Here is a 14,009-nt window from a genome sequence, read left to right on the forward strand (position 1 = left end):
CTCTGTGGTCACTTCTCTGCCTTCTGGGTCTCCTCCATCAAATCAATGCTAATTTCCATGAGAATATCCTCAAACATTGTACTGAAGCCGTCTACACTGTGCCTGTAGAATCAGCATTCAGTGGGGTCTATCTGAATGGAAATGTCTGTTCTATTGTGGTCTGTTATCACCTCTCTTTGCTGCAGTACCAGCCTTCTCCTCTGGGGGTAGACCGCTCCCTCCATCCTTCCAGTATGGGTTCAGCTCCAGCTTGTGCAGACCAGCCTGAGGGAACCACAAACAAACACACACACACATTTGAATCATATCTGCATATCCACAACAGCACAACAGAGGCACGTATTATAAAGACGGAGAAAAAAAGAAACCCTGCAGACACCCATGAGCATGCACACACACACACACGCACAGGTTTTGTCTGTTTCTCTGTCCAACACTTCTCAGTGGGATGCCCTCTGTTGCCTTGGTAACCATGGAGTTGGTAAAATGAGGAAATTGACTTTCACAACCTTTTCATAAAGTGTACAGTATGTGTACACACACAATCACTTTTTCTCCCTCTCTCTCGCTCACACACACACACCTGTTCAATGGCCTGAGCCTTGGCTCTCTCCTCCTCTTTCTGCCGTTCTTTCTCAGCCCTCCTGTCTGCTGTGGACGTGGTTCTCATCGTCAGGAAGTCAAAGGTCATCCACTCATCTCTCTATAGGATGGAGAGAGCAAGGGAGGGGTGGATGGGTGACAGACAAAGAGAATGTATAGATTGAGGGAAGGTCAATGAACACTTCATGACATTTATTTCTTCTCGCACACACACACACACGCACACAAACGCACACAAATGCACAAAGAGTGTGTGTACACAAAGAAAAAAAATCAACTATTACATCTATTACATATTTTAATCAAAACACTCTGGAGTCAAACATGAGGAGACAAACCTGGGATAATGGTTAGAGATGTGATTTTCTTTCTATACACTTAAGAAAACCCATTCCTGGGCAAAAACCCATACATATAACATCTAACAATTTCTCCAAGAAAGATCAATCATTTTGTAGTCCTTTCAATAACTAGCCTATCCATACATACATGTCTGGTTTTGAAGATCTGATACCAATGACAGTAAAATTCAAGTGTAACCGTAGTCTATTTCCCAAAGATAAAGACTTTAAGCCTTTAAAAAGGTACAATAAGTACAATTTTTATTGTCCCATAGCTCAAAATGACCAATATATCCGTGGGGGGTTGATAGGGTTGTTGATTAATACCAATGACTCAACAATTACTTCACTAGGTGCTGAGATTTCTGCCTTTCAACACTCACTTTCCGGCCCGTACTGTTTTGGAACGAAACCTCGCTGCCCACTGGAATTTCAAGACTCTTCCAATCTCCTTCCCCCATGTACTCGCATTCTCAACATCTCAACGATGGAGGACGGTGCTACGAGTGAGCGACTGGCACCACATTTTGTTCTCAAGCCAAAAAAGCAAATGATGAAGCGGTATTAACATTACAGCATTTTGCGTCGTGACACATTACCTCTTCACTAGGCCTAATTAGCTAGCTTAGTCATCTCTGTTGTGAAAATGTGACTTATTTGTGCCAACCATAGGCCACCGCAAGCTGTGCCAAAGACCTGTCAATGTTGTTGCAATTCATTAGTCGCATAGATTACTTATTGTCCCTTTAATATAACACATTTCCCACTGAGGCTGATACAAACATGTCTAGCAACAGCCTTGTTAGACAAATTATCTCAAGCTACCAAAGATGCTCTGCTACGGTTCAGATGTGTTTGTAAATCCTGTTACTAGTTGGCATCAATGTGTACTGTGGGTCAGAATACAACGCTTTTCCCCACAAGGTAATCTTGTCTGTCTTACTACGGTTGTGCGATCTTCCTCATGCAATGAACCAACAACATGGAGAAAGGGCGAGGATGGCTTGCTTGCACACACATGTGTGTGTGTGTGTGTGTGTATTTTGCATGCATGTAAGCCTCTGTGAGCCTCATTAAAAGCCTGGTGATTGATAAACAATCGGAGACAGTCAGCAAACTCAATAGGCCCCATTAAGGCCAGAGTCTATTGATTAGCCGCTTTCCCACTGAGCGCACAGTGGTAGCAAGTGCAGTCTGCACGTCACACACACACACACACACACACACACACACACACACATATACATTTGTTATCAATCGTATTGTCTTTGATTAAAATATATTGCAATATTTGTGTCCGCATATGCTTTTGTTGTGGGAATAGGACAATTTGTGATGAAAATAGAAGAGAAAATATGAAAAAAGATGTAATTATTATTACATGTGTCATGTGTTACATGATTACATGTGTTTTCTTAATTTGCAGCTTGGCAGGAGAGAGATGCCGAACTTGACTCACCACTGGAAACTGCAAGATTCAAATACTATATAGGATGTATCTGTGGGACTGCGTAGAGGGAGGTACCTGGGCGTTTTGGGCCGGGCTAGAGTTGCTCTCTGCAGGCTTGGCCTCAACAGGAACCTGCCAGGCTTTAGCAGCTTCTGTCTCCGCCTCTGGCTGGGCCTCAACCCACTCGTCCCCTGAGTCCTGAGAGACAGAGAGAGGGTGAGAAAGAGAGTGAGAGATTGAGAAAGAGAGAGATGAAGAAGGAGAAACGGAGAATGAGCGATGATGTCAAAAAGGAGCGATGGAAGAAAGGATGAAGGAAGGAGGAAAGAGGTCCAAAGCTTCCATTCTTCTCATCAACAACCTGGTTCCTACATTTCATGGACCAGCATTTGCTCATTGCACATTCATTATATATACTGCTCAATTTTGCCTTGTAAGAAGTGTCTGAAATTAACTTTTTGGCTCACCTGCCAAGGTCTGGTAAACTAAAATAATTTATCTGCCACAAATATTTTTTACCCACCAAAATAATAAATATACATTTTTCATAGAAATATGTCACCCTACCTGATTTCAATGCCATTTTGGGTATATATTGTGTGTGTTCATTTTGTAATTCATCATCAAGTGCAGCAGAATTCAAAGTACAAGAAAGCATTTTGAAGACAGGCAAAGACCAAAGACTGGATGTAACTGCAGCATTCATATATTATCTTCTCAAAAGTAACCAGCCAGTGTGGCAGATGAACCTTATTAATTTATTTGGCAAAGACAGATTTACCGGCATTTGGAGGTAAATGTGTTCAGCCCCTGCTTATAAGCATGCCTTGCACCTACTGTGCAACATGGCTTATGTTCCCACCTCTGAGCTGTCATTGGAGCCGTCTCCTGCCTCTGCTTTCTTCTTCTCCTTCTTGGCCTTCTTCTTCTTCTCCTTCTTATTCTTTTTAGACTTCTTCTCTTTCTTCTTCTTGCCCGTGACAGAGACCTCCTGTGGGGGATTCAGATTGTAACAAGTTCCAAGCCTGGTGTTACTGCTTGTTGTTAAGATGTACTAACTTCCAAGAGCCAGTCCTCATCTACATGACAATGTATCCAGGAATAACTATTTGTCTGCAGGTGTTCGGCTCACCTGCATCTCCAGGATGGCGCACCAACCATGTTTTTTGTGATATACGCATGTAAACTTTGGCTCTTACCTGTTCTATCTGCTGCAGCCGCTGGTTGACATCAGGGAGCATCCAGGTGTCTTCTCCTCTCTGCCTCTTCAGCTCCTTCCTCCTCTCTTCCTTCTCATACTGCTGCTTGGCCTGGGTGAGCAGATGAGAGGGAAGGGGAGAGAAGGGGATAATTGGAATAGATGGAAAAAGTAAGATGGCTCAGAGAATGATTTTCAAGGGGTAGGTGTGCATTTCTTCAGGATGTATCATATGAGACTCATGTTGATATAAAAGACAAACATTCCACAACAAGTCCACAAAAGCAGCCTGATATTGCAGATTAGAATGATGATTTTATGGCTCCTAACTTCCAAAGAGTTTTTCAGACTCACAGTTACTAATGGTATTGTCTTATGCAATAGCAGTAATGTTTAACCTATATTATGTTTATTTTAGTTGAGTTTATGGGTTCTTCATAAGCCAATTCCTCTTCAAACTCAGCAGAACAAATTGGACCCAAGTATACTAATGACCAATATAACCAATGCAATAACCACTGGTGAGCTGGACAGAAATTGTGTTTACACGCTTTCCTCTTCAGCACTTTGTATCTCTCCTCTATATTGCTCATCTCCAGAATACACAGAACACAGGAAGCATCATCTCTACAGGTACACATGCTGAATGTGTGTGTGTGTGTGTGTGTGTGTGTGTGTGTGTGTGTGTATGTGGCAACAGTGTAAACACAGATGCTCAGCAAAGAGATAACGCACAATTAAGGCGGCATGTACCTATGTGATGACAACAAAGAGGCTGAGCTAATCTTTTAATTGGACACTGGGCACACACTTGGACGTGACTGTAGATGTGGCCATTAAATAAAACCTCTGAAAAAACAGATTCAGGGCTCTTATCGCCCTCAGCAGTGTTTGTTCTGCAATTTCCTGCCTGCAGTCTGACTAACAGTATCCCACCAACCCGTCCACATACCTTATCAGATCAATGTGAAGACACACAGGAACACACTAACAATTTCCACAGAGACTCTACCCATTCACAGCACTGACATACACCGTTTACCTAATGACGGCTCTGCAAAAAGTACACTGCTACGTCGTGATGCGCATCTGCAGCTAACGTAACGTCAGTCTTTCGTAAACATTGAATCAAGCTGGATATTCGGTTAGCTTAGCTGTTACACTGTTAGCTTACTTAGCTTGTTAGCGTTTGTTTGGGGTGAGCGGGATTGATTTAAGCCGTAACTGAGACCGACGTGATGAACCATACTTCACATATAGAGTCACTGTAAACAACATGCACAGCTCATACCTTTTCTAGCGTATCTTGGCGTGCTTTCCGCTTATATTCCTTTCTGTCTTCAATGCTGCTGGTACTTTCAAAACTGCCTCCGTACGCAGCCATGACACTGCCGTAAATATGTTTTCGTTAAATGTCGTAAAGCGTTTACGTCAAGCAACGACTCTTGGTTATTGTAGTGCAAAAGGCTGCGCTACACAGATTACAGATGAAGAGGTTGGCCAAATCTGGTTCAAATTAAATAATTGAACCAATAAACTAAACTAAAATGTTACACAGTATACAACCCTTTGGTCACTCCGATGATAATAATGTGAAAGGTGTAAATAATATTTTCACTTGGCTATATCCACTCCATACAGATGCAATATACAAACAGTAGTAGCCTGAAAATCCACAAGGATGGACCAATACCACTTTTTTCAGCGTGAAGAGGCTTGGTGTGAATGCTAAATTTTGCGGACACAAAGTATAGGCTACCAATCAATCAATGTAGCCTATCAATACAGGTGGAATCCATGCACAGTAGCCTATGTAGAGACCTAACAATGTGTCGGAAAGGCAGGAAATGGAAGTTGCTGGCGTTTATGCCGTTATTCAAGGCACATGGTAAAGGACTTTGGTGTTGGGCATTCTATATTGTATTATTCTGTAGGCTATTATTCTGTGATGTCAATACCCTATTTTTGCTTGGTATATGTCCGATAACCTATCAGTAGGCTACCAGTGCATTATACTACATTATATTAGTAGACTGTGGGGACCCACAGGCAACAGGCCTGTAAATCATTTTGTGTCTAGTCTTTAGCATGTCAAGGGAATAAACAGCACAGCTTGTTGCCCAGTTTAGGACAAACGTGGCCTACTAATTGTCTTTAAATGAATGAGGGAAAAGTAGCCTTGTGCTTTCGATCTTGTGCTAAATGTGTCCCTGCCATGCTGGGGAAAAGTAACTTTTAACTGAATTTACAGGAGAAATTCACACAGTTCATTACTGCATCTCTCTCCACTGGGATTTTTTATTTTGTTTGTTTTATTTCAAGTCAAATGCAACACTCATAATTACACGGGTTTCAGGTCATTATTAGTGGCACAATCCACCAGGGAAACCACTGATAAATATTACAGTTATTTCAATAAAAGGCTCTCTTGGCTCCTGCGAGCTGACGGTTTTAAATTCACTAGCAGCCAGCCAGATCAATGGGCTTCGCCTGGGGGAAACACATCTTCAAATCTTTAATTATCTCTCCAAATGTCAAGTGGCTATCTGCTGCCAGACTCAACAACAACAATAACACGCGCACAACAGCACCAGCAGGCACGCGCGCGCACACACACAAACAGACACATTCTCTTTCCCTCACGCATGCTCTTGTGCATACACATTATCTCTCTCTCACACACACACACACACACAGCAGTGTGCTTCACAACAATCAATAAGCCACCGCCGATAAAACCACCAAACAACCGTCAGACCCCCGCCTCGGTCCTGCCGCTCACATCACGGTCCGTTTGTCTCCGCGGGTCCCGGTGGATTGAGGAACGACAGGGGTAATTTACCGGGAGCCGCTGGCCAATTAGCCTACCTACCTGCCACATAATTGCCACGCCAAATAACCGGGCTGCACTCTGCCGCCATCAATAGCCCATTATCCTAGGATTCATTCTGTCTTTACAGCCGTCTGGTAAAACTTATCTTGTTAATAGGCTGTAGAGAGTGTGTGTGTGTGTGTGTGTGTGTGTGTGTGTGTGTGTGTGTGTGTGTGTGTGTGTGTGTGTGTGTGTGCGTGTGTGTGTGTGTCTGTGTCTGTGTGTCTGTGTGTGAGGGATAAAGTGCAATCTTCACTGCTGAGACTCCCGGGCCAATGCGGTCCATGTCAGAGTAAAATTGTAGTGATCCCATCTGGATCACTTCCCTCACCATACTTCAATGCTCTGAGGCCAGATGGCAAACTAACAATGTTGAAATCAATTTTGCACCCTACAATAATGTTGATCCACAAAACCGACACAAAAATCAATGCTATTTCAACTGAAATTAAATCACTGATTTAAAATCAATCAACATTGAAACTAAAATTAACCCTTCCTTCTAGAAAAAAACCCCCAACATTTTCTATTTTTCATTGTTTATATATTGTATTATACGTATTATAGCCTATAATTGAATTAATGAGATTATATTTAAATGAATGTCCGTTGAAAGAGGTTTTATTTCCTTTACTTGAGTGACTTGTTAGCTGAGACTGGCATGGTGTTTTACTGGCAAGTCAACACAGCATAGGCCTACTGCGGCACATAAAGCAGGTTTAGTTTGATATTGTTTACATGTTAATTTGATGTTTAATCAATTATTGAATTTGAACTGAAGTAACATTGATTTTTGTGTCAGTGTCAATGCTGGATCAACATTCTTTCAGGGTGAAAAGCTGATGTTGCATCAATGTAAATTGATGCAATAACATCTCATTCTACATTGATACAATATTACTTTGCTATAAAGTAACATTCAAAGACTGAGAATTATGTGGAAAACTCAATTTTGATTAATGAAAAGTCAAATACTACTATAATACAAATAATACTACTTATGATTCCAAGCTCACAGTCTGTAGTTTTGTACACTGTGTTGCAAGACTGGTTCATTTTTCTGTCTTACTGGTGTTCAACTTCAAAATGTTCGAAGCCATCAGATAGAACCGTTCAGATGTAACCATAACGACCAGCTCAGAGCCAACCCAGGCTACAACATATTTAAATGTGGTTTCAACTCAGCCTACTGTTACTACTTGAGGTTCACTTGATTTTCACTGAGAGACACTTTAACAGCTTCAAGAGTGGACACATAATATGATAAATGAAGTGCTTCTTGTTCAGCTATTTAAAATGTATAACATGGGATATAATATGGGGATGGATGAAGCCACTTTTACAGTTGAGTGTGGTAGCCTCTGATTAAACATCCTCTCGTGTTTGTACTACAAGATTTTCCAAACAATATCACTCAGGTGAGAAGCAGCAGTGCTCCTTAGAGTGCATCAAGTGTGTAAACGTGACTTCTACAATGACTTTACCTACACACAAACAGCAGAAAACACCAGGGAGTTGACTGCAAAACATAAAAACAGGAGAAAAACAGCCACAGGCCAGAGGATTTCTTTGTATTCTGACGTAGTGGACACCAGCCCACAGCAAGTAACTTTGCCTTCAGTAAAGCCACAAAGTGGTTAGAGTAAGATGTTCTATATTGGGTCTATTTTCAGGCAAGATATTTAGTATATTTTAATATTAACCAATGTCCAAATGTTTTGACCCATGGTCCACCACCATGGGGTGCTATCAGCCAGATTACAAAGAATGGCTTCCCCCTTATTAAAGAAATAATGCAATCTCTCTTTGTCTAACACATTTTTAACACAAAGGGAAAACATATAACCATCTACAATTCCCCTTGCTGCACATCCCCCACAGCCCACCACCCACGTTACATCTGTGCCCTTTGAGTGGAAAAGGTTGGGCACCCATGGCCTACAGCCTGGTTAGACACTGCTCAGTGAATTCTGAGCAGACACTGAGGGCAGGATAAGGAGGATGGAAGAGGGGAGAAGCAAAGCAGTGAGACAAAGATTAATGCTGGAGAACTACACAGCGGCACTCTGGAGAATCTTAAAGAGACCCAAAAAGCAGACCGTGCTTATTGCCTATGCTTTTCAATTTCCCCCCTAAACATTACCTCTAGGTTCCTTCCTGCCCCTTGTTGCTAAAAGAAGTTATTATCTTGCTGGGCTTTCTTTTCAAATAAAGTAATAATACTTTCCACCAGCAAATAGCAATTGTTTTTAACTGCTTGGGTACCAGATTGGTGGATTTACTGCAACAGGAGAGTTAAGACAGTGTTGGGTAAGTTGTGCCATTAGTCAGTCACTTTGAAATATTTCCTGTAATTGTCTAAACTTTCTAGGGCTCATCCAATGCAGTACACCAAATAGGCTGGTTAAAACAAATGCAAACAATTATTTGCAAACAGCATTTAACCAGGGTCTGCTTTTAACCCTTGCTCTAAGCATACTGAGTTTGCACCCTGGCAAGTCCCACTTTGACCTAAGAAGAAGAGCACGACAACAATGCCTCGCACTTAGTAAAATCACATTTATTTGAAGGGCACTTGTTTTTTCAGGTTTCTCTTTTATTTACATTAATAAGAGATGATAAAATTAAATATTAGGTTGCATTGCATGACTCAACAGCATTCATATTTTGTCCATACATGTGTTACTAGCTAAATTATCTGATTTGTTCACTTGTCATTGCATTATCTTTGTAAATCATTTTGCCCAAAAACGAATCTATGATCATTGCAACTCCGGAAAAGCCGTTTTGTTTTCTCCTGACGTTCCAAAATCAAACCAGATTTAGAGCAGATACTTTTAATGCACATTAAAAAATATGTGTGCATTTGAAAATGCACACACCTGGAGCCTCCAGCACATATCTGGTTTTAGTCTTAACTACATTCTTTATTACACAGTGTAATAAACTGTAAGCATGAAACTTTTTTACTGATCTTACTTCACTGCAGACAGTCAATGAACTACGATCAGTGAAAAATAGTTAGCCTACGACAACAGTTCCCCGGATGATGGTAGCTGGCTGCTATGCCCTAGCAGGTGTGTGTGTGTCTGTTTGTGTGTTTCTCAGTCCTTCTCCAGTATGACACACCAGTTGCCCTGGTCGTGGTAGCTGGTCTGTACTGTAGCCCCGGCCACCTGATGGCACAGCTGCTCCAGCTCCCCCTGCTGGAACACGTGGTAATAGCGGTGGAACACAGGTGCTGCGCTGGATTTAGGCTCGGACTGCAGACTGGAGCTGGAAGCTTGACTAGTGTCGGTACCTGGACTGGGTTTAGACGTGGAATCTGATCTGTCAGTGGTATCACTGGGATCAAGACTTGGACCAGGAGCTGGGTCGGAGTCAAAACCTGGACAGGATTCAGGTTTAGAGTCTTGGCTGGAGCTGGGGTCAAGACTGGTTTTGGAACTCGAACTAGGGGCCGATATGGAGGCCGGGCAAGGACTTGTGGCTTGGTTGGAATCCAAACCTGAACTGGATTTAGGGTTGGAGTCGGGATTGGGGATTGGAGCAACAGAAGCGTGGGCATCAGTGGAGGAGTTTTCTGAAGTCTTTTTGGACCTGCCTTTCCTTTTACCCTTCTTCCCTTCCTCTCCTGCTTCTCCCTCCCCCCGTCCTCCTCCTTTTCCCCCTTTCAGATGCCAGGGAACCAAAAGATCCTGGGTGTGGAAGGACGTGCGATTGGTGTGCACACTCAACTTCCCATCAGGCACTTGGCTGTCATCTGATGTCTTGTCTAAGGGGCTGTGGCTCCCTGCCTGCTTTTTGCTGTCGTCTTTTAAGTTTCCGTTGGTGTGGACACTCAATTTCCCATCAGGCACCTGGCTGCCTTCTGATGTGTTGTCTGTGAGGATGAGGTTCCCAGCATGCTCTTTGTTGTAGTCTTTGAGGTACTTGGACCTCTGCTTGTTGTATTCTTGTTCAAGGGCCCAGACGTAGATGAGTGCTCGACCGCCAGGCTTCAGCAGTCGCACCAACTCCCTCACTGCAGCCAGCCGACGCTCCTACAATGCGCACACACACACACACACACACACACACACACACACACACACACACACACACACACACAGGGTCTTTTATGAGGCCAATTAATTTTCATGATGAGCAATTAAATGGTACATTATGTCTTGATGTGGGATGACCTCTGCCAGTAACTCTGTGTGTGTGTGTGTGTGTGTGTGTGTGTGTGTGTCTTTCAGTCCATCTGTCTCTCTCTGTCAGTCTATCTGTGTGAGCGTTTCTGTGTGCGCCCATCTGTGTGAAGAAATGGTATGTGACAGCTATAGAGATAAGGGCATCACGGGTCCTGAATATGTGTGTGTGTGTGTGTGTGTGTGTGTGTGTGTGTGTGTGTACCTGTGTGGAAAAGTGGTGTATGACAGCTATAGATATACAGGCGTCGCAGGTGGCTGTTTGTAGCGGGACGTCGAGGGCATCAGACACAAACGCCTGGTAACCCCTCTCTGCACAGATCTGGATCAAGGCACTACTACGGTCACAACCCACCTGAAGGGAGACAGAATACACACACACACACACACACACACACACACACACACACACAGACATACAGACACACGCAGAGAGTGTTGAGTGGTTGAGTCCACCGTCTCTGAAGCCACATGTGAGCCCCTACTGGCCCAGTATCAAATCCTGACAGAGCTTTCCCTCCTGTGTCTCCCTACTCCATCTTCCTCCCTACTTTCCAATTCAATTAAAAAAATGTTTAAGCTAGAGTGGACTGCCAACTCTACTTAAAAAATAAGAAGAAATTGAGGAAGCCGGTTTCCTCCTGTTAAACACATTTTAGCAGCAAAATAATGCTGATTCTCATTTTGAGATTATTTCACCCCATTAAAAATGTGATATAGAACCACTTAAACAGCAGTCAACGGTTCCTCGAGCCAGTGAGTAGAAGGGGAAAGAACAGAGAAGACAGAAAAAGAGTCGATAAGGAATGAAAGAAAGATAGAGGAAGGTGGACAGAGAGAAGGGAGAGCAGGGGGAGAGGGAAAATGGGGAGAGGGGGACTGTGGTAGGGCAGGGGAGGGTAAAAAGCGATAGAGGGGAAAGAGAAAGGGAAGGGAAGGAGGGGGAGTGAGGAGAGAGAGAGCAACGTATGGACTACGGACGTTATGGGAAGAAATGTAAGAGGGAACAGAGAAAAGGAGGGAGAGAGGGGGATGGATGGCAGTGGTAATAATTTCAATACATTTTGTCTCAGGGAAAAATTTAATTAAGCTTCATGAATCATATGATCTCCCAAAACAGATGGGGTGTAGTGAGAGAGATGCTACACATCTGAACAGACAAACACACACACACACACACACACAGACTGTCTCTCTCTCTCACACACTCTCTCAATCTCTCACACACATGCTATATTCATGTAAACATACAAAGGTCAAGTGTTTTCATTTCAATTACAAGCTGTGAAGGTTAACAGCGTTAATCTGCAAAGGTAAAGGGTGGGATGAGGAGAGAGAGAGAAAGAGGGACGAGGAAAGGAGGAAGATATGGCAGAGTGGGAGAGGAACAGAGAAACAGAAAGAAAGAGAGAGAGAGAGAGAGAGAGAGAGAGAGAGAGAGAGAGAGAGAGAGAGAGAGAGAGAGAGGCCAATTCAATTCAGAAAGTCACTGAGTGACTTGCATGCACACAGTATTCTCAATAATGATTTATCACGGTTAAGGTCTAAGTCGGGATAAGCTGCTTACATGCACCTCCAAATCCCAACCATGAATATCGGGGTATGCATAAGTAAACAGAATATTCAGAATATTGCCATGGAAACTGAGCTAATGCAAACATTGACAACCAACAGTAATTGGGATAAGAGGAACACATGCCTCCGTATCCAGGATATTATCAGTGTATCTCAGGTGTATTACTTTGGTCCCTCATAACAGGAAGAACAGCTTATCCGAGTTATTTTAAATGGGATGTGATGTTTACATGAGCCAACTCAAAAACAGGACAGGTAATAACTGATTACGGATATTTGTGTGCAATGTAAACACACTCACCAAGGCATTACTGCCAACTCCAGTCTGACTCATATCAATAAGTAAACAGTAGCTTCTTGTTCAAGGCAAGTGTAGCGATGCAAGCCTTTGTCTTCTTCCTCACTTCATTAAGAAACTAGCCTAATGAGGTGAGGGAAAGGTTTTGTCAATCAATCAATATTGATATAAACACTGTGGCAAACTCAAATCTAGCATATCAGGTGCAGAAAGAGTCCTGAATTACAACAACATTTGTAAGACTTGCACACAGCAACTCTGTTACCTTTTTCATTTTATATTTGTAAGAACATCGAGGCCCTGACCTTTGCACTTATTTTTGGTTACTTGTATTTTTTGTGATATGGGAATCAAAGCTTAATCTACTGTTGAACTAATTATAAGTCACTCTGGATAAGAGCATCAGCTAAACGGCTAAATGTATAATCAACATCAACATTTATGTTTGTTGAGGAAATAGAATTCTTTTAATGTGTGTCCTGCAATGACAACTCTGTTTTTTGGTATTGCAGTCTGGTTTGGGAACCTCACCTTGGCCGACAAGAGCAGGCTTGGTAGCCTTGTCAGAGTGACTTGTAAGGTTATTATTAGGGTTATCGGGGTGAGTCAGGCTCATGTTCACAGCAGACAGGTCCGAAGAAGGCCGATGCCATCTTGGACTGACCTGACCCCTCCTCTCCAGAAGCTGTTTGAGCCGCTGCTTTCAGGCTGTCGTTTCTTTTAGCTCGGAGGAAAATCCAGGGTCTCTGTTGTCTCAGCTGTTACCGATTTGCTGAACATGAAATTTCCCTACACACCTGACACACTGCCTTCTCCTTTTGTACGTCAGCTCCTCTTGCACCGTTCTGCTACTAATCATTCACTTCACACGTTTTGTTGTCCATCACCTTGTCATATTCAAATCAGTCTCTTATCACCATTGAACATTGATAAATTGGGCAGCAGTGTGGCTTAGTGAGTAGAAAGACTGCTCTTCAACTGGAGGACTCAGGTTCAAGCTCCCGTGTTGTCAAGAGTCCAACCTGCTGAAGTGTCCTTGAGCAAGACACTGAATCCCTACCGGCTCAAGGACTGCTGTTCTGTAGCTGACCCTGACCTCTGACCTCCCTCTAGAGGTGTGAAAGAAAAAAGAGAATATCGCAATATTATTACTTTAACACACGATGCATACTCACAGCAGTCACTTGTGGGTTGACGCCCAGGTATTTTCCGTTCCCGCAGCCCACGTCGGCCAGTACGCTCCCCGGTGGGAGCGAGGACAGAAAGTGGCAGACGCGGGGCCAGGGGGAGTGGCGGGTGCTGCTGAAGTGGGAGGCGATGGCGTCGTACACCCGGTGCACGTACACCTCCTCCAGACGGGCTGCGTCGGCATGGCAACGTGGAAGTGAGGGGGGAGACGGAGGAGAGGGCGAGGAGGTTGATGGAGCTCCCTGGCTGTCGCAGGCAGAGGGGAAGGCTGGAGAGAGGGAGGAAGAGGAA

The 14,009-nt window shown here is 43.4% G+C and overlaps 2 protein-coding genes across 3 annotated transcripts in view; both read right to left on the reverse strand.

The window, feature by feature from the left end:
* Positions 1-6,557, reverse strand: part of cwf19l2 (CWF19 like cell cycle control factor 2) — a 32,787-nt gene extending 26,230 nt beyond the window's left edge. Inside the window, exons 1-6 of one of the 2 annotated variants that reach the window (XM_071925439.2) lie at positions 6,465-6,557; positions 3,594-3,704; positions 3,257-3,385; positions 2,470-2,592; positions 584-703; positions 171-264 (exon numbers count right to left, since the gene is read on the reverse strand). In XM_071925439.2, the coding sequence (XP_071781540.2) occupies positions 171-264; positions 584-703; positions 2,470-2,592; positions 3,257-3,385; positions 3,594-3,704; positions 6,465-6,473 (586 nt within the window). In that variant the 5' untranslated portion in view covers positions 6,474-6,557. Of the gene's footprint in view, positions 1-170; positions 265-583; positions 704-2,469; positions 2,593-3,256; positions 3,386-3,593; positions 3,705-4,883; positions 4,977-6,464 lie in introns of those variants that run through there. The other variant, XM_071925430.2, reaches the window with a different exon arrangement.
* A 2,797-nt stretch (positions 6,558-9,354) lies between these two features.
* The window catches only part of alkbh8 (alkB homolog 8, tRNA methyltransferase), a 12,818-nt gene continuing 8,163 nt past the window's right edge, over positions 9,355-14,009 (reverse strand). Inside the window, exons 10-12 of the mRNA XM_078284294.1 lie at positions 13,706-13,986; positions 10,863-11,012; positions 9,355-10,507 (exon numbers count right to left, since the gene is read on the reverse strand). Of these exons, the coding sequence (XP_078140420.1) occupies positions 9,569-10,507; positions 10,863-11,012; positions 13,706-13,986 (1,370 nt within the window). The 3' untranslated portion in view covers positions 9,355-9,568. The remainder of the gene's footprint in view (positions 10,508-10,862; positions 11,013-13,705; positions 13,987-14,009) is intronic.

This window comes from Centroberyx gerrardi, chromosome 6, assembly GCF_048128805.1.
Source record: "Centroberyx gerrardi isolate f3 chromosome 6, fCenGer3.hap1.cur.20231027, whole genome shotgun sequence".
NCBI lineage: Eukaryota > Metazoa > Chordata > Actinopteri > Beryciformes > Berycidae > Centroberyx > Centroberyx gerrardi.